At 36.2% G+C, this 21,456-nt stretch overlaps 1 protein-coding gene across 1 annotated transcript in view; it reads left to right on the forward strand.

Annotated features, from left to right (window-relative positions):
* LOC125226097 (cardioacceleratory peptide receptor-like) overlaps nucleotides 1–21,456 on the forward strand; it is a 143,279-nt gene that overhangs the window by 114,538 nt on the left and 7,285 nt on the right. Inside the window, exons 8-10 of the mRNA XM_048129956.1 lie at nucleotides 6,554–6,649; nucleotides 13,703–13,883; nucleotides 21,026–21,158. Of these exons, the coding sequence (XP_047985913.1) occupies nucleotides 6,554–6,649; nucleotides 13,703–13,883; nucleotides 21,026–21,158 (410 nt within the window). The remainder of the gene's footprint in view (nucleotides 1–6,553; nucleotides 6,650–13,702; nucleotides 13,884–21,025; nucleotides 21,159–21,456) is intronic.

Raw genomic sequence — 21,456 nt, forward strand, 5'->3', positions numbered from 1 at the left:
TGGCATTTCTGCGACGCGAAACGAAATCAAAACGCCGCAGAAAGGTAGTCAGCGTGCGTCGGCTACGCAATGCACAAACGCTCACGAAACGAAACGCTCGTAGATATCTATCTCTAACGCTCTTGCGTATTGGCGCGACAGAGTCAGACTACCTTTCGCGGCGTTTCGTTTTCGTTTCGCGTCGTAGAAATGCCATTCGGCCTGGAAAATGGCATTGGGGCCTGGCTCTGTCGCGCCAATACGCAAGAGCGATAGAGATAGATAGCTACGAAAGAGATATTGTCATGAGCGTTTCGTGAGCGGTTATGCATTCGGCTCCGCACACAGGAGAGTTTTCAAAAAGATAGGCATTGCCTGAAGTACATTACTTTACTTGTGTTTATTTATTTCGTGCTTTGTCGTCAAAAGCTTTAGTTCTTTTTCCGCCGTGCGTCGTTTCTTCGTCATCGCGTAACGGCAGCAAAGTAATCGAAAGAGCTATGGTAAGCAAACAGTGCTGTACGTATCTACCGTCATCAAAACAAAGTATCGTTTAATATATCTATGTTTAGTAACAAAATATTTTTAGTTTCATAAATTTCCATGAAACTCTTACGCAAGTGAACCAAATTGTTTCTCATGAAATCCACAACTGACTTAAAGCCTAATTTATGTTTACCCGGTCAACATCAAAGAATCGTAAAACTCCCGTAATAACCAACAATCAGTTTTCAGATACTAAAGCATGAAGTACGCAGTAAAAATGGTAAAAAACATAAACAAAAGACGGGAAAACAACCACGTCATACAATGAGGAAGAGTTTTAAGAATAGTTTGGTGATTATTTTATTTTGGGAAATTATATCGTCACTACTTTGAAAATACTTGTATCTTCTTCTGTCAATGAAAAGAAAAATGTAATAAGTATGTATGCAATGCATATAGACATACTGCGTTTTAACTTTGAGAAGCAGTGTGAGATACGAGATTTTTTCAAAGTAGTGACGATATGGGTCAGTGAAATCTAATATCGTGTCGATGATGAAGTAAAATAAAATACCGACGTTTTAAATAATATTTTGGGCTTGTATGTTTTGGCTCAATACTTACATTTGAAACAATGAAAAACGAAATTAACACACTTAACTTTTACTGTTTGACGACCGTTTGGCTCAGTCGGTAGTGACCCTGCCTGCTAAACCGCGGTCCTGGGTTCGAATCCCGGTAAGGGCCTTTATTTGTGTGATGAGCACAGATATTTGTTCCCGAGTCATGGATGTTTTCTATGTATATATGTATGTACTTATCTATTTAAGTTAATATTGTACAAATGTAAACGGAGTTAAGTGTGAAAATATTAACATAACCGTCATATTTTCATATAAATAAAACATTAATTTCATTATGCAACAAGTTGTCAACTAGTCAGGTTTTCATTGCATTGAAATAGGAATGAAAGACATCGCATTAAACAGATGCAAAGGCAAATAAATATATTCGTTATTCGCATACAAACATGGTTCAAATGTCAGACAAATGGAAAACAAACACAGACGTTAGTATTGACAGCTTTGCGAAGAAAACTAATATTTGTTGGCATAGTGGAGTGCAGATTGTATCGTGGCCTTTCAATATACGAAAATAGACATCGTAAATATAAATGTCATAAATGATAATGTATGTCTAGTCCTTAATATATGACATTATAGTGTGTACAGTTAGTTGAAATAATGAATGAATTCATAAAGTCACCATGCACTTTTGCAGCTCACTTTACTTACCGTGTAGGGGCTTTTTTGTAAAAAAATAATCGTAGTAATATTTAAAATTTGCCACGACCTCAATATACAAAAAACAAATGAAAAATTACACAATTTTTCGGTAGTGTAGAGTAAAAAACTAAAACTACAGAGATATTTCTTAATAAATATATATTTTTACGCTAGATTATTTAAAAATGGACCAATGGTAATTTTTACTACGACTCCAACCTCTAAATTACAAAACAAAACTCTTTTCCATGAAACGGTAACAAAATGATATATAAAACTAAAAAAAAATTCGGGAGTGATTCCATAATAAAAGTTGTTGAGATTGGACCTTAAATTATTGCAGGTACGAGCACCTAAAAACGCCTGTTTTCAAAACGTTCGCAACTTTATAATGTTCGTGATCCCGTATCAAATCCATTGTTGGAAGTGCTTTTCTCAAACCGTATGAAATAAATAAAGTCTACTGGTAACTTTGGAATCTCCTAAACGGTGCGTCGTAGCGCAAAAATAATCGGATTTTCGTTCCCCTTCAGCTTTACACAAAGTATAACTGACATGATTTAGCTCAAATGTTAATATTTGACCGCTCCGTCCAAACATAACGCAATATTAAAAGAAAATACTTCTCTCGACTCGCAACGTCAACGAAATTGATGGGGAGAAAAACTAAAACGGGAATCAGAGAAAATTAAATGAAACGTGCCTCGAGACGACGGCTGTTCGGGTGAAATATGAGTAGATTAGGAAGCTGCGATTTTATGTGGAGACGTGGGGAAAATTTCTATGAGAGCATGGGTTTTTTAAGACGATACGGTAGGGGTCAATTCTCCATACAAACGCTCTCGACTATTTCCTCCCTGGTTTTTGATCGTAGAGCAATGATTTTTTCAACACAGATTGTTATTATTTTTATCTGTGTCGGACCGTTTTGATTTTTTTGATATTCTGCTTTTTAAAGATTCTAGAGCCAATCAAAAATTTCCAAAACCGGCCTTTTTCATTGTGGCGCAAAAAAAGGTGTGATACTCAAGATTGGTAACAATTAACCAAAAAAGCTAAACGGTCCGACATAGATTATTTCATTGTTATTCAGATTCTCAAATTTCGTTCCGATTGAGTAAGTTTTGAAGGAGGAAAGAGTCGAGAGCGGAACCTCGATTTTAAAGATTTTTTTGAAATATCTTTTTACTGAGTTGTTCTTAATGGACAATTTTTTTTCGATAAATCTAGTTAATAACACTTGTATATTTAACTAAAATTCCCAAGTTGAAAGGGGGGCTCCTTTCCATTTTAGCATTTTCGCTACCGTATCCTCTTAAGAGTCGTGCTTTGTTTGTATATTGAAGCAAGCGCTGGTGGCCTAGCGGTAGGAGCACGGTAAGAGCGTGTGACTTTGAAGTTTTTCAGAATTACCAATGAGTTTTTCGGAACTTATTATGCGAAATGTCATTTGATATTTTGCCTTTCGCTTTTCAGTGAATCTGGACTAATCTCAATAAGGCCTAGTTACCCTTCGGGTTGGAAGGTCAGATGGCAGTTTATATATATTATATATATATTTTTAAATTTTTGCTGAATTATGTTTTTAACTTTTTGGCAAGCAAAAACGTCTGCAATCGATTTTATTGACCTATTATGGTGGAAAATTTCGCTGACTTGGTTGAAGTCTTGGTGGCTCAGTTGGCAGAGGACTGGAACATCGATCCTGAGGCCGTGAGTTCAAGACTCAAGACAGATAATGATTTTTAAATTTATTCTAGAACGATAATAACAAATGTAGATAAAAACAATGTTCTAGCTAGATATACTTAGCACAACAACGAAATTTTTAATACGAACATGATATTTTCGAAGATCAAGTTACGCGACATTAAATGTGACAAACTTGATCTAAGAAAGCGGACAGGCGTCCTTTCGTTCTTTCAATGTGTCCCCTTCTTCACGAACCGTGTCGAGTTGGCTTCGGTCAAGCCACTTACGTATGTGGGTCATGCATCGGCGGGCTAAAAATCAAAGTTTGCTCTTTTCCCGAAGTTGGGGATAGGGTTGAATTCTGGCTTTGACGTGTAAATAGAACCCTTGATTATGTGTTTGTGCATACTCATGGATATACCTACATACATATAACTGTAGGATCTGAGTGGACATTCGGAGCGGAGCGTTCGGCGTGGCGTGCAGCGGGGCGGGCGAGCGTGCGTCCACGCTATGCAGCGTCGACTCAGGACACTTGTACGAGCTTCAATAGTTTGACATGCACGCTGCACGCCCAATATTATATGAGCGTGCACTAGGGTGGAGCGAAAAAACACTTTTCTGGAATTAGCAAATCTAATAGTTATCAATCAATGCCCCTTAGTCTATGAAGCCTTTGTGCAAATTTTCAGCTTTTTAAATCAACATCTTCAGCCTCCGCATTAGGTTTGAAATTTTGAAAAACTCATACAAACCTGAAAATTCAACTTTCAGATAAAAAAAATTTTTCGACAGTATTATGTTCAGTATACATTATTGATACATATTATTACAAGAAATTACCAAAAGTTGCGAAAATAGCGTCAAAAATCGCCAAAGTTTGCCTAGTTTCAGTACATTGGCCAAAATAGCCGCTAAAATACTGAAAATTGGCGATTTTTAACGCTATTTTCGCAACTTTTGGTAGTTTCTTGTAATAATATGTATCAATAATGTATACTGAACATAATGTTGCCGAAAAAAAATTTTTATCTGGAAGTTGAATTTTCAGGTTTGTATGAGATTTTCAAAATTTCAAACCTAATGCGGAGGCTGAAGATGTTGATTTAAAAAGCAGAAATTTTGCACATAGGTTTCATAGACTAAGGGGCATTGAATGATAACTATTAGGTTTGCTAATTCCAGAAAAGTGTTTTTTCGCTCCACCCTAGCGTGCACTCAGACCTTACACACACGAGTTTAGCGATGGATGTCTATCAATAGGCCTAGCACATGATGGCCGCGAGAGTATGTCGCCGCGAGATAGATGACACCTCTTCTTCTAACTGTATTAATGACATAAGGACGGGTAGTCTGTCTCGCGGCGACATACTCTCGCGGCCATCATGTACTAGGCCTACTGTTCACTGGACATCGAAGTTTTTATTTCTATCTGACAGATATTTCACTTTCGCCGGACAACAAGGCTAGCACATGATTGGCGCGACATTATCGTCGCGATTACCCGTTCTTATGTCATCATACGCCCCGAGTCAAGGTTTCCATAACTAATCGCCTCCCGCACGATACTTCGTATAGTGGTTAAAGTGTCTTCTGTGTTTTATAACTCGATTGTACAAAAACCAAACAGCAAGAATCACCTGCCAGCAAGTTCTGAATAAGTTTTGTTTCTATTTTATCGACGAATAGGAACTGCTCTCACCTTAACGTTCGAATGTGAAATGAACGCGAGACGAAAGGCACGCGGGGCGTCGTGCTACGCAGCTCCGGACGGAAGTGCGTAAAAAACTCGGACGTTGGTGCGTTTTCCCCGCATGCGAGTCCGTCTGTCAACCGTCTTAGTAGGGGTTGCGTTGACTTTTGTCGCGGTGAGATACTTTCGCGCAAATCATATGCTATTTAGCCCCGATAGTCAGCCGCCCCTCGAAATACTGAAAACCATATAAATGTAAAATGAGACACTAAACAAACTAAAATGTTAGGACCTTTAGAAGATAGAAATCGATAGGGTATCTGAGGATACATTACGAGTAAAGGCCAGTTTAAATATTTATCAAAGTTTTGGGTCCATCCGATGAATATTAACTATTATAGGTGATTTAGTTACACAAATAATACGGGACTAAACATTTTTTGTATATTTTAACGACCGGTTTGACCTATTGGATAGGGGCATTATATGCCCGCTAAGGCAATGTTCCTAAGTTCAAAAAGTCCTATAAAACTTACTTATTAAATTGTAACTTTTAAATTCTCGCATTTTGTATACATTTTTAAAGTAACACATAGTTCGGACGCGATAAAATAACGATAAGTTATTTTTCCCCTCACTAGCTCGGAAACACGTGTTTTGTCCTTTAATACCAGCGAATAAAAACGCATTTTATCCACTAGTGGGTAAAGTAATTTGACCTTGAATAAAGTCAAATTAACTGCTTTAAAATTTATAAAAATAGGTGAATCTAGTATGAAGATGATTTACCACCTGTGGAACTACTGGAAGCAGTGATAAACACATTTTTTGCGTTGTAGTTTCCTCGCTATAGTGAGGGAAAAAGTTTTGTGTTACACTCGGGTGCAAATGTATTTTACTTCTCGTGTGTTAAAAAACTCACAGGTTCAAGATTCTATTCTAGAACCACTCGCTTCGATCGTGGTTCAACTACAGAATCCTTTCGCTTGCTCGTTTTTCAATTCCACACTCGGCGTTAAAATACAACTTTGCCCCCTTGTATAACAAATAACTATTACATTTTTTCGGTGTTTCGGCCTAGTTGCACTAGCCGTGGTCGCAGAAGACTGGGTACGTAGCCGAATGGCACAAACGCTCACGAAAGGAAACGCTCGTAGATATCTATCTCTATCGCTCTTGCATATTGGCGCGACAGAGCCAGACTACCTTTCGTGGCGTTTCGTTTTCGTTTCACGTCGCAGAAGTGACATTCGGCTACGGCACCTGATCTCCAACAAAGTGTCAACGGAGATGCAAACAATTCGGAGACTAATAAAATTGATCAACCCGTATTTGTTCAATGTCTGATCTCTGAAATAACCAAAAATATTTATGTATTTACTTGACAGACTATCCTAACCTATGTTTTTTTTTTCAGACAGCGATGACTTGGACTCCCGGCGCGCGAGCAGCCGCGGCATCATTCCCAAGGCGAAGATCAAAACTGTCAAAATGACATTTGTCATCGTCTTTGGTAAGTGTAAAGTGACAAGTGACAAGTGCAAAGTACCTGGGCGGCCGAGCTTCGCTCGGAGTTCTTCTTTATTATATCTGCTTTATTTTTAGATAATCCATACTAATATTATAAATGGGAAAGTGTGTGTCTGATTGTTTGTCTGTCTTTCACGGCAAAACGGAGCGACGAATCGACGTGATTTTTTAAGTGGAGGTAGTTGAAGGCATGGAGAGTGACATAGGCTACCTTTTGTCTCATTGTAACCCCTCCACTTTCCCAAAATGGGGGATGAAAGTTTGTATGGAAAATTCCGCAATTTTCGAATTTAACGCGAGCGAAGCCGCGGGCAAAAGCTAATATATAATATATAATGCAAATTTTATGTTTAATAATGCGAAAAAAGGCATAAAAACTCAAATATTCTCGTTTCCGCAGACAAAATAATTACGGGAGTGTAAAAAATATAGTTATCGATATAACCATAAATTAAATATAACAAGATCATACCATCCCATTACATTAAAATGCGACCGCCTAAGACCGCGCTTACACTCCACCACACATAGATGGCGCCACAAAAAAAATGTCTTGTAGCTTTCATTTATACTTGTAGATGGCGTTAAGTGTCATTTTTGACATAGATTTACGGCTCGGAATTGACACTTAATGCCAATCTACAAATAATCGGTGGCAACATAGTACATTACATCAGAGGCCGGGAAAATGAGGATTTCCGGCCTAGTGGGTATATACGGCCGAGCGAGCGTGCGAGCGAGGCCGGATAGGGATACGAGGCCGGGAATCCGTTTTCACGCCGAGGCATGTATAGTGCTTTTCTCAAACATACAATGAAATAAAAAAAAAAATGCTACTAATACTTTGCAGGCCTAGGCCTAAAAAATAATATGAAATCCCTTTACAGTCCTCTCGAGTTGTTGCGCCCAAAAAGCGATACTTCCCAGCCCATTTTAAGGAACGTAAAGACAATATTTCATTGCATGTTTGAGAAAAGGTATTTTTTTGTGGCGCCATCTATGTGTGGTGGAGTGTAAGCGCGTTCATAGGCGGTCGCATTTTAATGTATGGGATAGTATGATCTTTATATTTAATTTATGATATAACTTAAAATTTCCCAGATGTCCTGTCCTTAAAACTGTCTTGCCATTTCTCAAATACCTGGTCTGTTTGCGTCAATAAAAATGTTAAATTTTCCTATATTTCTAAAACCCCGTCTCTTGCCAACTTTTCGGACAAGCTTTTAGCGGTGACATGTTTTTCCTTGATTTAAAACTTGCCAAAGAAAACAAGAGCAAAATGTCGTGTTAGAATTTTGGAGATGTTAATCCATTCCTGAAATATATTGAAAAAAGATGGATTAGGACACAAAAAGTTAAAATCACTTTTGCTTTCGCTGACAGTGTATTTGCTGTCACTGATAATAGTTGTAGGTAATAGATAATTACAGATGTAGTAGATTTTCCTTCGTATTTTTCCGAAAACGTTCGTATTTATTACGCTAGTTCAAACAGTGTCAGTACATCAAGATGTACATTAAGATGTACTGACACTGTTTGATCTGATGCACTGACAAATACTTACGTCGACAGGCAAAACCTTGTACTGAGACTGACTGAAATAGCGTGACACGTTCGTGACACGTTCGTACGTTTCCGTAAGAATACAAAGGAAACTCTTTTCGCACTACATATGTATACGTGTATGTCTTTTCGGTGGCAGTCCTTCGACTATCGATGTATGTCAGCGAGTGGGTTAAAAAAGTACATTTTCTCAAACATGCAATGAAATATTGTCTTTACGTTTCTAAAATGGGCTGGGAAGTATCGCTTTTTGGGCGCAACAACTCGAGAGGACTGTAAAGGGATTTCATATTATTTTTTAGGCCTAGGCCTGCAAAGTGACTTTTTTTTGTAAAATATTGTCCTTTAGAGCATTTTTTTTTATTTCATTGTATGTTTGAGAAAAGCAGTATACATGCCTCGGCGTGAAAACGGATTCCCGGCCTCGTATCCCTATCTATACCTTTATACGATTTAAAATGACATGAAGATTAATGGTAATAAAGATTTATCGCGACCTGCCACGATGGAAGTTAATTTCGGTGTTTAGGCATATGATTAATCGAGTGACATGCAATAATGTTGAGTTGAGTATTATTTATTGTGAATTAATACGGTTTATGATTTTGCTAGTTATTTTAATTTTTATTTCGTTGGCAAATTGGTAAATTGACAAACTAAGTTTGAAAAAATTTCACTCTTTCTCAGAGGAATTAAAAATAATTTACAAAACAATAAAAAAAACTAGGTATGTTTTTATGACATCCGTTTAGTATGACGTCATAATGAACTACTTTAATTACCTATGGGACTAAAGCTGAAATCGGGAAAAAAATATGGCTTCATACATTTTTGTTAGGTTCATTCTTAGGTTCCATACATTTTTGACTTCAAAAGTCACTGTGCAATGTGTGGCTGGTCTTCTTTATTACACCCTGCATAAAATTAAAATTTTGGACTGCCAAAATATTAATGGTCTTGCTAATTTTAGATTATTAAGATGTTGATTTATGTTAAAATTGACGGCGCTTTTGCACTTTACTGTGATTTTACGGCATTTTCCTTATTTTTAAAGAGGGGAACGTAAGCCCCTGGATACGAGCCATGGTAATAAAATATGTTATATACCTACGTGTATGCAAATCAATCCATTCAGAAATATGGATCGACCCAGTGGCCTCTTTCACCATAGTGACAATGTCGCCAGACACTGACAGTTTGCCGTTCATTGCCTGTTCAACAAAAAAATATTGACGCTCTGAGCAATAATATAAATAATATTAAGATAGAGAGGCCAAGGCGGTGGTTCAAGAAAGGCGTGAAAGGATCTTGTGGGGGCCCTATAGGGGAAAGAAACAAAAAGTAGTCTATTTCACTCTCCATCCCTTCAACTATCTCCACTTCAAAAATCACGACAATTTGTCGCTCCGTTTTGCCGTAAAAGACGGACAAACAAACAGACACACAGACTTTCCTATTTATAATATTAGTATGCTTACCGTGGTGCTCAGTCAATCTGTGTAAGAATGCCCAGTATAATATTTATATTTATTAAGGGAGGAATAACCCAACTATTTGATACTAAATAGGCTTATAAAAAGACCGTCGCAATATATATTAAGTTGACTGTACTAGACGTCCCATAACGGTGTCGTTGACCGAACTTTGAATGGAAGTCCCATGAAACTTTATCGGATGGGCCATAAACACTGTTTAGATAAAAGGTTAGACGCGTTAAAACGTCGGGTTTGCTCAAATCTGTCAGCTTTGCATAAATAGAGGCGACCTTTTTGGTGAGATTTTAGACTATAAATTGAAATAGATATCATACAGAAAAGAAAAACCGGCCAAGAGCGTGTCGGCTCGGGCCACGATCAGTGTAGGGTTCCATATGGTTAAAAAGTTAAAGGGGGGGACACCCTTTTTTTTCCTTTAGGAGCGATTATTTCCGAAAATATTAATATTATCAAATAACGAATTTAGTAAACCCTTATTCATTTTTAAATACCTATCCAACAATATATCACACGTTAAGGTTAGAATGAAAAAAAAATCAGTCCCCACTTTACATGTAGGGAGGATAGGTACCTTAACAAAACATTTTTTTTTCACTTTTTATTTTACCACTTTGTCGGCGTGATTGATATACATATTGGTACCAAATTTTAGCTTTCTAGTGCAAACAGTTACTGAGATTATCCGCGGACGGACGGACGGACGGATAGACAGACATGGCGAAACTATAAGGGTTCCTAGTTGACTACGGAACTCTAAAAACGACAAGGCCCATTGATGGCCCAGCCGAGAATCGAACCCGGGTCTTCAGCTTACGCGGCTTACGTCATTACCACTAGACCACACGCCCGCCGTGATCCCGATGAAATTTCTTTAGTGTATGTTATCTCTGATAAGGCTAGCCGTCTTTTTGACCAACTCTAAGGGCGAGTTAGAGGATTCCGGTAGGTATAGCAAGAGCGAGAGAGATGGTGCTGCCATCTATAATTTAACTAGGGAACATATCAAATTATTTTATTGAATATTTTTTGATTTGTTGTTTTTCAAGTAGTCACACTACTATATATAAGTTATAAATTGAAATAGATACACGAAAGAAAAAATATTCAATAAAATATATGCAACAATAGTTTGATTGATGTATTCCCTTTTTGTAGATTTTAGAGTTTTATTAAGAACCATATTAATATATCTTAAACACACGTTTACAAAAGCCAACGCAACCCTGTATAATAAAGAGTACTATCGTACAGTATGGCCACTCCCGCTCCCCCCTAAAAGCGCCGCCCACCCCCTCTCGGTTACCTCACAGTTACCGCCTGTCAAAAACGCGAACAGTCGACCTGTCATATTTCACTCATACAAGCATGGTACGCGTTCACCTACACGAGCTTAGAATGTGTGCTAGGAACGCGCCTCTTTCATATATTTGATCGCTAGTGTCCGAGGTGTGACTAACTCCTATTTCAGGGATAGTACATCGTAATGTTTCACCCGGTATAACTCCGTATCAGACAGATGAAGTCTAAGAAAAAACGTATCTTAGAACCAATAAGAAAAATGTGATAGCGCTATTATTAATATTACACAATTTTAACACATACCAAGTTAAGAATATAGGCCCAATGGTCAGAACAGGACTGAATTTTAACAATTTTAATCCTGTATTGCTGTAACTAGGCCATTTTTTTTTTCAAAGTGGCCATTTTTTTTTGTAACATGGGTAGTGGATTCATACTCAAAAAAATGTCCCAAGATTTCGATTCGAATTCTTTCCATTTCGTTACCGGCGTACAAAATGTATGGAAAATGGTAACGGAATGGGAAAACCTTAGGACACTTTTTTTCTCCTATTAAGATTAAAAGAGCTCGCGATTCTGATTGGAAACCTCATACAACGCAAAAAAAAACTTAAAAAAAAAATGGCCCAACTACACATTTTACTTTGATAATAATTAATTCTCCATATACCCAATCCTCTGTGTACGTACCTATACCTACTAATGTCATGTAATAAATGAAACGTCCGAAAAACTAAATGGGTGTCTTGTCCAGGTAATTTATGGTTTCCCATTTAGTATTCTAGCTCAGTTGGTATTTTCGTTCGTCCAAATAGTGGTTAGTGTAATTGCTGAGAGAAATCTAAGATGGCGAACATAACAATATATTTACGAGAAAAATAATGTCGAAGGGTCATTTATTATGATTTTTATGGTTTCGGGACTTGACTCATGGAAATATCGACGTACTTAATATATTTTGCTGTTAGATGGAAAAATAATAATGCATGCAATGTTTTATTATAAAAATACATGCGTTGTCAAGTAAACTTTCTTGCAGCGGAAACATAGTCTCATTTTTAGGGTTCCGTAGTCAACTAGGAACCCTTATAGTTTCGCCATGTCTGTCTGTCTGTCCGTCCGTCCGTCCGTCCGTCCGTCCGTCCGTCCGTCCGTCCGTCCGTCCGTCCGTCCGCGGATAATGTCAGTAACCGTAAGCACTACTAGAAAGCTGAAATTTGGTATTAATATGTATGTCAATCACGCCAACAAAGTACAAAAATAAAAAATGGAAAAAATGTTTTTATGAGGTACCCCCCTACATGTAAAGTGGGGGCTGATTTTTTTTTTCATTCTAACCCCAACGTGTGATATATTGTTGGATAGGTATTTAAAAATGAATAAGGGTTTACTGAGATCGTTTTTTGATAATATTAATATTTTCGGAAATAATCGCTCCTAAAGGAAAAAAAAGTGCGTCCCCCCCCTCTAACTTTTGAACCATAAAAAATATGAAAAAAATCACAAATAATGTAGAACTTTATAAAGATTTTCTAGGAAAATTGTTTTGAACTTGATAGGTTCAGTAGTTTTTGAGAAAAATACGGAAAACTACGGAACCCTACACTGAGCGTGGCCCGACACGCTCTTGGCCGGTTTTTGTCACCTGTCTCGTCATTCGTTACTTCCCCATCACTTTTACAAACTGTTGCTTACTATGATCAAAAATACATAGGTAGGTACAATATCCGTAACATTTACGCTATTCTAATACTTAAAAGCCGAATATCTTAACCCTACTGTTTTTTGATTCGAGTTAAAAACAAACTTCATCGGCAAACACAAACAGGCTCATCTCAAAATGCATTTAGTAACAATAAATTGTTAACTTTTGACAGTTATGACTCTAAACTTGAAAACCTTCATAGTTTGTGCACCTTTCATGCCTCATAGAACTTATAGTTAATATTTCACGTTAAACTTGGATGGGACGGGATGTATTGCTATTGCTAAAGTATCACGATTATTATCAATATAACATTACTGAATCTTAGTCGAGTAGTTGTATCGAGCAATCGTGAAGAAAATAATATCACAATATACAGAAATATGGTTTCATAGAAAGCGCGGAAGCGCCAGTTTGTCTCTACGGAGTTATATATAAATAAATAAATAAAATAAATAAATAAATAAATATTGGGGACACCTTACACAGATCAACTTAGCCCCAAACTAAGCAAAGCTTGTACTATGGGTGCTAAGCGACGATATACATACTTAAATAGATAAATACATACTTATATACATAGAAAACATCCATGACTCAGGAACAAATATCAGTGCTCATCACACAAATAAATGCCCTTACCGGGATTCGAACCCAGGACCGCGGCTTAGCAGGCAGGGTCACTACCGAGTTATCGAGGAGTGAGTACCTACCTTATCATTATTTAATTGATTTAGCCTACACGTAAGTTCCTATAGTATGTATGTAATTATGTAAATAGGTTAAGATATACAATTTAAGATTGTTTAAAAAATGAGCGCATCTTGCCATTAAACGTAACAGTTTGGCAAGTTAATTCATGTACAAAATTAGTTTAAGTTGTTTTTTTTTTTTTCAATAAAAAAAAAAAAAAAAACCGACTGAGCCAGACCGGTCGTCTTTGTTAATAACTAATCTAAGAATATTTCCTCAGTGTTCGTGCTCTGCTGGTCTCCATACATGATCTTTGACCTGCTGCAAGTGTATGACTACGTGCCCGACACGCAGGCCAACGTGGCCATCGCGTCGCTCATCCAGAGTCTGGCGCCGCTCAACTCCGCAGCCAACCCCGTCATCTACTTCATATTCTCCAACAGGATATTCCTCAGTTTAAGGTAAGTTTTTTCTATACTTGTCTTGTTTTTCAATAATAGTATCATTACTATTATATCTGTTCATAGCTGCACCGTTATCATCCAAAGTTTTTCGCCACTCAACTCCGCGGCCAACCTCGTCATCTACTTACTTCATATTCTCCGATAGGATATTCCTCAGTTTAAGGTGACGAATAGAAAATCATCTATACTTTCTATCATTACTATTATAATTATTACAAAATCTCTCTCTCTCTGTCTCTGTGGCTAACTTCGTCATCTACTTGATAGTCTACAACAGAATATTTTATCGTTTAAGAACTTTATTCTCAAAAATAATTTACATAAATTCGCTTACTTGAGAACACAATAATTGTTTCAATATATCTTACAACTAACGTGCAGGCAGTGATAAATAAATTATCATAACAAAATATTAACTACATATTTACAAAGTGGGTAGAAGTAGGTATGTTACTTATTTTGTGGTAGAAGTATGCTATTTTTCAGTTAAAGATAAATTACCTCTTCTATTAGAACTTTTATTAATAGTTCCTAGAAAACCTACTTTTATATTTTTGTTATCTGTTTCATCTTTTGAGAGACCGTTTAATTTGTATGTCTATTTGATGAGTTATACATGTATATGTCTTTGTTTTTACTATTACAGTGGTAAAGGTCATTTGTACATGTCGTCCACACACGCCCAACTTAATTGGTCTTGACGTCACAAAGAGCAAAAACGATTTGCAGTTTATAAAGCCTTATGACAAAAACTGTGGAACTGAATTTATACAGCGTGGCTTAATTTTTGACCGCATTCCAACGAATTAGGTCATAACACTTAAACACATTTTGCATTGGGGACAACTTAACCAAGGGTGTAAATCATTTATGTTCTTTTATTAAAGATGAAAAAACCATTTTATGCCAGGTTTAATATTAATATTTACGTCTAAATTGAAAATAAATAAAAAAAAAAACAATAAAAAGTTTTTGGCGAAATTTACTTTAATTATAACGTAACATATTTTATTTTCTTTTTACCTCAGAGCTGCATGGGAAGAGTATTTCGGGTTACATAGTGTATTAACTTTTGACGTCAGTTAAAGTTGTCCCAGATTAACCTATTTATATCAAACATTATGAACAAACTCACAGAGTACGCGCATAATTACACGTAACAAAATTATTCTGTTTCATAACACGTGACGTAAACCTCAACTTGGAAGCACCCTTTGAGTAATTAGCGATCCAGCAGTTATCCATAATTCATGATTATTCGTTTAAGAATATTAATGATACCAGAGACTAGTGAATATTCAGGACTAACAACCTTTTGAATACGGCACTGATGGCATAACTTTTTAATGTTTTTTTTTCTTCAATTTTAGCTGACTTCTAAATGTAATATTATACCTATACATTGCATGTACATATAAAAAGTACTAGGAAAGAAGTAAAAACGGAAAATAATAATTTCACAGTAAACACTTGCCAAACCATTACGTTTAATGGGAAAAATTTGGTCATTTGATTTACTCGCATGAACAAATTTATATTGAATCTGAACCTATTTAAATAGGTTATTTTGTACTTTTCTTAAGATCTCTTTAAACTCCTTATTAATGTTTGCCTTAATTCTAAATGCTGTCAGAAATCCTGAGCAACAATTTTTCTACAAAAATTACTGGGAACAAAGAATTATAATTATATTTTAATTTTAAACCTACAATATTGTTTTATTTAGTCTGCTTTTCTTCTTCCGCTGTAATTTACAAATGAATTATTAATTCAAGATTTAACCCCTGAAACGACTAGCTCTTTCCGCTTTCTCTAGAAGTTGCTAAACATTTTGTTTTGCAATTTCATTAATTATGACTTTAAATTTATTGACTTGAATACAAAATATTAATAACGCTTTTAGAATTTATCTGATAAACAACTCCATTTAAACAAACTTGGAATAATTCAGTTGATCCGGAATTTATCAACAAATGTATACCTAAAGAGAATTTCGTTTCCTTACAATTCTTGTTTGCCACGAGTGGCACTGAAACTTGAGTAGTTTCATGTGTTCTGCCTAACCCTTTACGGGGTACCGGCGTGATTGTATGTAATGTAAAATACCTTATAATGGACGGTGATACCATTATGGACAAAAAAAACACAAATCCTTGAAAATAAGTATCTAAAATTATTTTCTTAAAACTGACGGCATTGTACCATAAACAAGATTCATAGAGCTGCTTAATTTTGAAGTATCATTTAATTCAGTTATTTCTGAAGGATTTGGCGGCAAGACAAAAGCCATTTGTTTACTGAAGAAATATCAGTACAAATACTTAAGTAGTACTGTTGCTGTTGTTAAGAGAGTCGAGTTCTATGTATAAAATAATAAATAAATAATACTCGGTGTAAACTTGAATGAGTTTTACTTACTGCATTAACCATGAGATAAGGTATAAAACATACTAGTTTGTTGGTCCAAAGATATAAATAAATAGTGTTATTTTGCGAGTGTCCCTGGAACCGGAAAACTGCATAACTCCTATGATGGACAAGGAACAGTTTACAATAACAAAATATACAAGAAAAATCCTATGTTAAAATAACGCAAACTATGTTTATTTGGGGTATATAAAATTGACTCAGTTGGCTTTAAAAGTAAAATTTCAAATTTATTTCACTGTCCATAATGGAAGATCCATTACTGGAGAACTGACGTCCAAGACGAAAAAAAACACCTCGTTTTAATTTGTCAACTATGATGAGACCAATAGCAGTATCTATTCTGCAATACACTTGAAATTTAAAAGAAGGACAGGACTTTCAATTTTTAACACGCTTAGCGGAAGAATTTTTACATGTATCAGTGAAATATCAAAAAGAGGCAATATTTCATCTTAAGCTGTCCATGATTGGGTCCGTTACCTTATGTATTTATTTTTTGAACGTCTGGGAAGATTTTACCTGCATGTTGCCGAACCTTTTTTACAAAGAGGTACGTCACAGATCTGTGGATACATGACTAAACTCTTTTACCACGATTGGCGTATCATTTAAGAATGATGAATAGGGTACCATTTGCCCTATTACACACATTATCGCTTTGCTCGTGACCCGAAATATATATTTAATGGGTTATCTTCAGCTATTCGGTCCCTATAATTAATCATTTCGTCTCATTTATGCCACAAATGCTTTAATATTGTATGATGTTATGTTCTGTAGTAAGACCTTAATAACTTTTAATATTTTGGATACAAATTATTATTTATTAAGGTTTTCTTTTAAATTATTGTCCCTTATGATGTTAAAAATCGTCTCTCTTCCTACTAGAAAGAATGATTGAGGCAGCGCTTGTTAATTGATGTGACCGTTTTGCTCAAATTGTTATTGCCTTTTTATTTCATCAGGCGTTACCTAAAGTACTAATTCTACATGTCCCCGTGTGTTGACGTTGACGGGTTTAGAATTTTCCATCCCCTTTCTTGCTGTGGGTGTCGTAGAAGTCGACTGTGGGATATGTGTATGGGCTAAACTGTGGCGTAGACGAGAGGCCGGCAATTTGTTACCACTGTTTCGTGTTCTTTCAATATCTTAATTACCAAGAGTGGCACTGACACTTGAGTAGTTTCATGGTGCTCTGCCTACCCCTTTATAGGATATATGTAATTCTTTAACATACAAAGTCGCAGGTAAAAGCTATAATTGAAGTGAGTAACGTAACATGTATTATTAATGAAATAAAACTATGGAAACGGATTATATCGCTTATAATGAATTTACACTTCATTTGACGACCGGTTTGGCTCAGTCGGCAGTGACCCTGCCTGCTGAGCTGCGGTCCTGGGTTTGAATCCCGGTAAGGTCATTTATTTGTGTGATACGCACAGATATTTGTTCCTGAGTCATGGACGTTTTCTATGTCAGTATAATATAAGTATTTGTATATTATATATATCGTTGTCTGAGTACCCACAATACAAGCCTTCTTGAGTTTACCGTGGGGCTCAGTAAATCTGTGTAAGAATGTCCTATAATATTTATTTATTTTATTGTATGTGGGTAGCTTTTGAACATTGTAATTTTTTTCCTCATTCACCCGTTGACCACGAATGCTGTAAAGTGTTCGAAACGTCGGGATGAATTGTAAATTCATTATACGCAATATAATCCTTTTCCATAGTTTTATTTCATGAGAAACTATCGCGGTAACCGAAGACAATATATTATTATGTAGTGAGTGTATGAGAACGAAACTTGTTGAACACTAATTTGACTTAAGAGGATACGGTAGCGAAAATGCTAAAATGGAAAGGAGCCCCCCTTTCAACTTGGGAATTTTAGTTAAATATACAAGTCTTATTAACTAGATTTATCGAAAAAAAATTGTCCATTAAGAACAACTCAGTCAAAAGATATTTCAAAAAAATCTTTAAAATCGAGGTTCCGCTCTCGACTCTTTCCTCTTTCAAAACTTAATCAATCGAAACGAAGTTTGAGAATCTGAATAACAATGAAATAATCTATATCGGACCGTTTAGCTTTTTTTGTTAATTGTTACCAATTTTGAGTATCACACCTTTTTTTGCGCCACAATGAAAAAGGCCGTTTTTGCAGCAGAATATTAAAAAAATCAAAACGGTCCGACACAGATAAAAATAATAACAATCTGTGTTGAAAAAATCATTGCTCTATCTTCAAAAACCAGGAGGAAATAGTCGAGAGCGTTTGTATGGAGAATTGACCCCTACCGTATCGTCTTAAGGGGCTGACAACACCCAATTGCGCAAAATTGGTGTTACTTGCGCAGTTTTTTACTAACTATTAGTTTTAGTAAAGCAAGTAAATTATATGTTATTATTCATTATAATTTCAACGAACATAGACGTACTCGATACACGATTTAATGAAATCGGCTCGATAGAAAAAAAATTGCAAAGATTGGTCTCGAGTTCGTCATTAAACGGTTCTATGTCGTTCAATTATTCACTTAGTTGTCTTTAATTAAAATCACAATAACAGAAATATACACATCTAAAACACTAACGAAACATATTACACAAATAATGCATTCTTTCTATTTTATTTTAATATTTTTCCGTACTTTTCGTACCTAGCCGCCCTCTTTTAGTGACATCGCGCTCTCACTTACTCCCATACGAATAGACAGTGTACGCTAGCGTCAAGGTCATTGGCTGTTGTCAGCGTCTTAATGAAAGTCTAATTAGTATTCAACAAGTTTCGTTCTTACATTCAGATATTTATAATCTTTCTCAGATGAAAAAGTTTTTGAATAAAGTTGTTGTCATACGTGTCTCCGGTTACTTAGTAACTTTAAATTGTCGAATACGTTATAATGGAATGAAATTTGTTCTTCTTTGAAGAGTTTCTCAAAATTTCCATGCTTCTCGTTAACGTGCACAAAGTTAGTAAGCAGGTAAATAACACTTTTTATTGGAGATTTTTCTCTTTTCACTTTCGGAAAAGTTCATCAAAGGAGAGGAGAAGGAGAGGATTCTTCGTCTGAATGCTTTGAAGATTAAAATGTACCTATCTAAAAATAACTTCTGACATACGTTTTTATTCATTTAAAACATGTTTTTCTTTTCGTTGAAATAATTTCAAGAAAATACACATCGTGAGTAGTATCGTATTAGTATATTTCATAATTCTTGTTGTAAAAAAAATGATCCGTGATTTTATAAATATTTTTGTTATTCGGCTGTGGTTCCGACGATCTACAGCTCAGAGAGCCACTTACCAGTATTACAATAATCCAGTATATACCTTGGTGGCCTTGTAGTGATCCTGCCTGCTAAGCCGCGGTCCTTGGGTTCGAATCGTGGTGAATCCCTTTATTTGTGATAATCGCAGATAAATGTGTACCTGCCCCTCTAGCACAACTTGCCTTGTCGCGGGCGAGTTTATAATTGAAGTCGCGCTTGATGTATGGACTCGCGCGCGACAAGACAAGTTGTGCTAAAGGGTCTGAGTGATGGATGTCTTCTATGCATATAAGTCATTATCATCCTCCTTGCGTTATCCACTTTGCCACGGCTCTTGCGAGCCTGGGGTCCGCCTTGAGAACTAATCCCAAAATTTAGTGTAGGCGCTATTTTTTACGAAAGCAACAGTATGTAAGTATTTGTATATTATATATGAATATCGTTGTCTGAGTACCTACCTACCAACACACCTTAAGATTACCATGTGACAATCTGTGTAAGAATGACAAGAATGTTATATATTGTTAATGTTCCTCGGAGCCCCATATAAACGCCAGTAAAAGTATTCTAGTAAGGAGATAAGTAAGAGCTGGTTTATGATCCTTGAAGTGCCTCATAGCTAAAGTGCTTAATACTGCCGAGCTGCCCTAGGGACCGCAATTAGTGCGAGAACAGCGTTTTTAGTGGCAAAGTTCACTTTTCTATCGCTATTTTAATCTTATGTACACTTGTACAGCATTTAAACCTATCGGAGCGGCCATGATGCTCACATATATCAAGACACACCATGATCCGAACCGTCCAGTAATCTGGTAATAATATGGAGATGCAACTGATCATTTCATTGAAATGAAAGACTTTTGTTTTTCCTTGTGTAATTTACCATGTAGATGGTAAATTGGATGGCATAAATGCGTCCAAATTTACCATCAAATCACTATCAGATAAAATTCTGACTAAATCACAGGTCAAAAAAAGATGGCTAAAAAACTAGATAACATAAAAATATGAAAAATATGGAGTAAGCGGCGTGTGCCAGCAACAGTGGATATTTGTTAATGTATTGTAACTGTGTGTGTGTTCCCCGTGTGGTGAGGTTGGCAACCTGTCACGTGGGTGCAGTGTCGACTGTGGGAATGTGTTTTCAACCTGTCACAATTTTTTTTTTCAACCCCTTTTTGCCAAGACTAAAACTTGAGTAGGTACCTAGTTCATCTGCTCTGCCTATCCTTTTATGGGATACATACGTATGTAAAGTCAGCGGCATAAATAAGTGATGATTTCTGTACCTTGTCACTTTAACGTCGTGTCTTAAATGCCATACGAAATTGTCAAACGATTTAAAGCGACAAGGTACAAAAATCATCACTTATTTATGCGTGACTGTACTACTGTAAAAATAAGGTCTTAAAATAATGATTGTTTCAGAAACATCCCCCCATACAAATGGTTGTGGTGCTGGGTCCGAGCCAGCGACAGTCCAATTGGCAACGAGTCTCGCGCACACACGGAGCTGCTCACGTCATCACACAGGCGGACCAGGCGTGACCTCACTGTCAGGGTACGTGTATACTGTTAGTGGGCATTTCTATTTAAACTTGTACCATGACTCATTTGAGAAGTTGAAAATAAAATTGGCATTATTTGGTATTTTGTCGTGTTATCCTGTTAGAAAATATATTCTAGTTTACGAAACACTGAAGAGAATCGCAATATTTTTAGGATAAACTAGTTAAAATGAATTTTTATTATGATGGGAGAGGTTTTTTGTGGTCCGTTTGGTTACAAATGTTTTTTAGTGTAGGAAATAAAAGACATACTTGAACCAAAGGTTTTAATGTTTAATAGATATAATTCGT

The sequence above is a fragment of the Leguminivora glycinivorella genome, chromosome 5 (genome assembly GCF_023078275.1).
Source record: "Leguminivora glycinivorella isolate SPB_JAAS2020 chromosome 5, LegGlyc_1.1, whole genome shotgun sequence".
Taxonomy (NCBI): domain Eukaryota; kingdom Metazoa; phylum Arthropoda; class Insecta; order Lepidoptera; family Tortricidae; genus Leguminivora; species Leguminivora glycinivorella.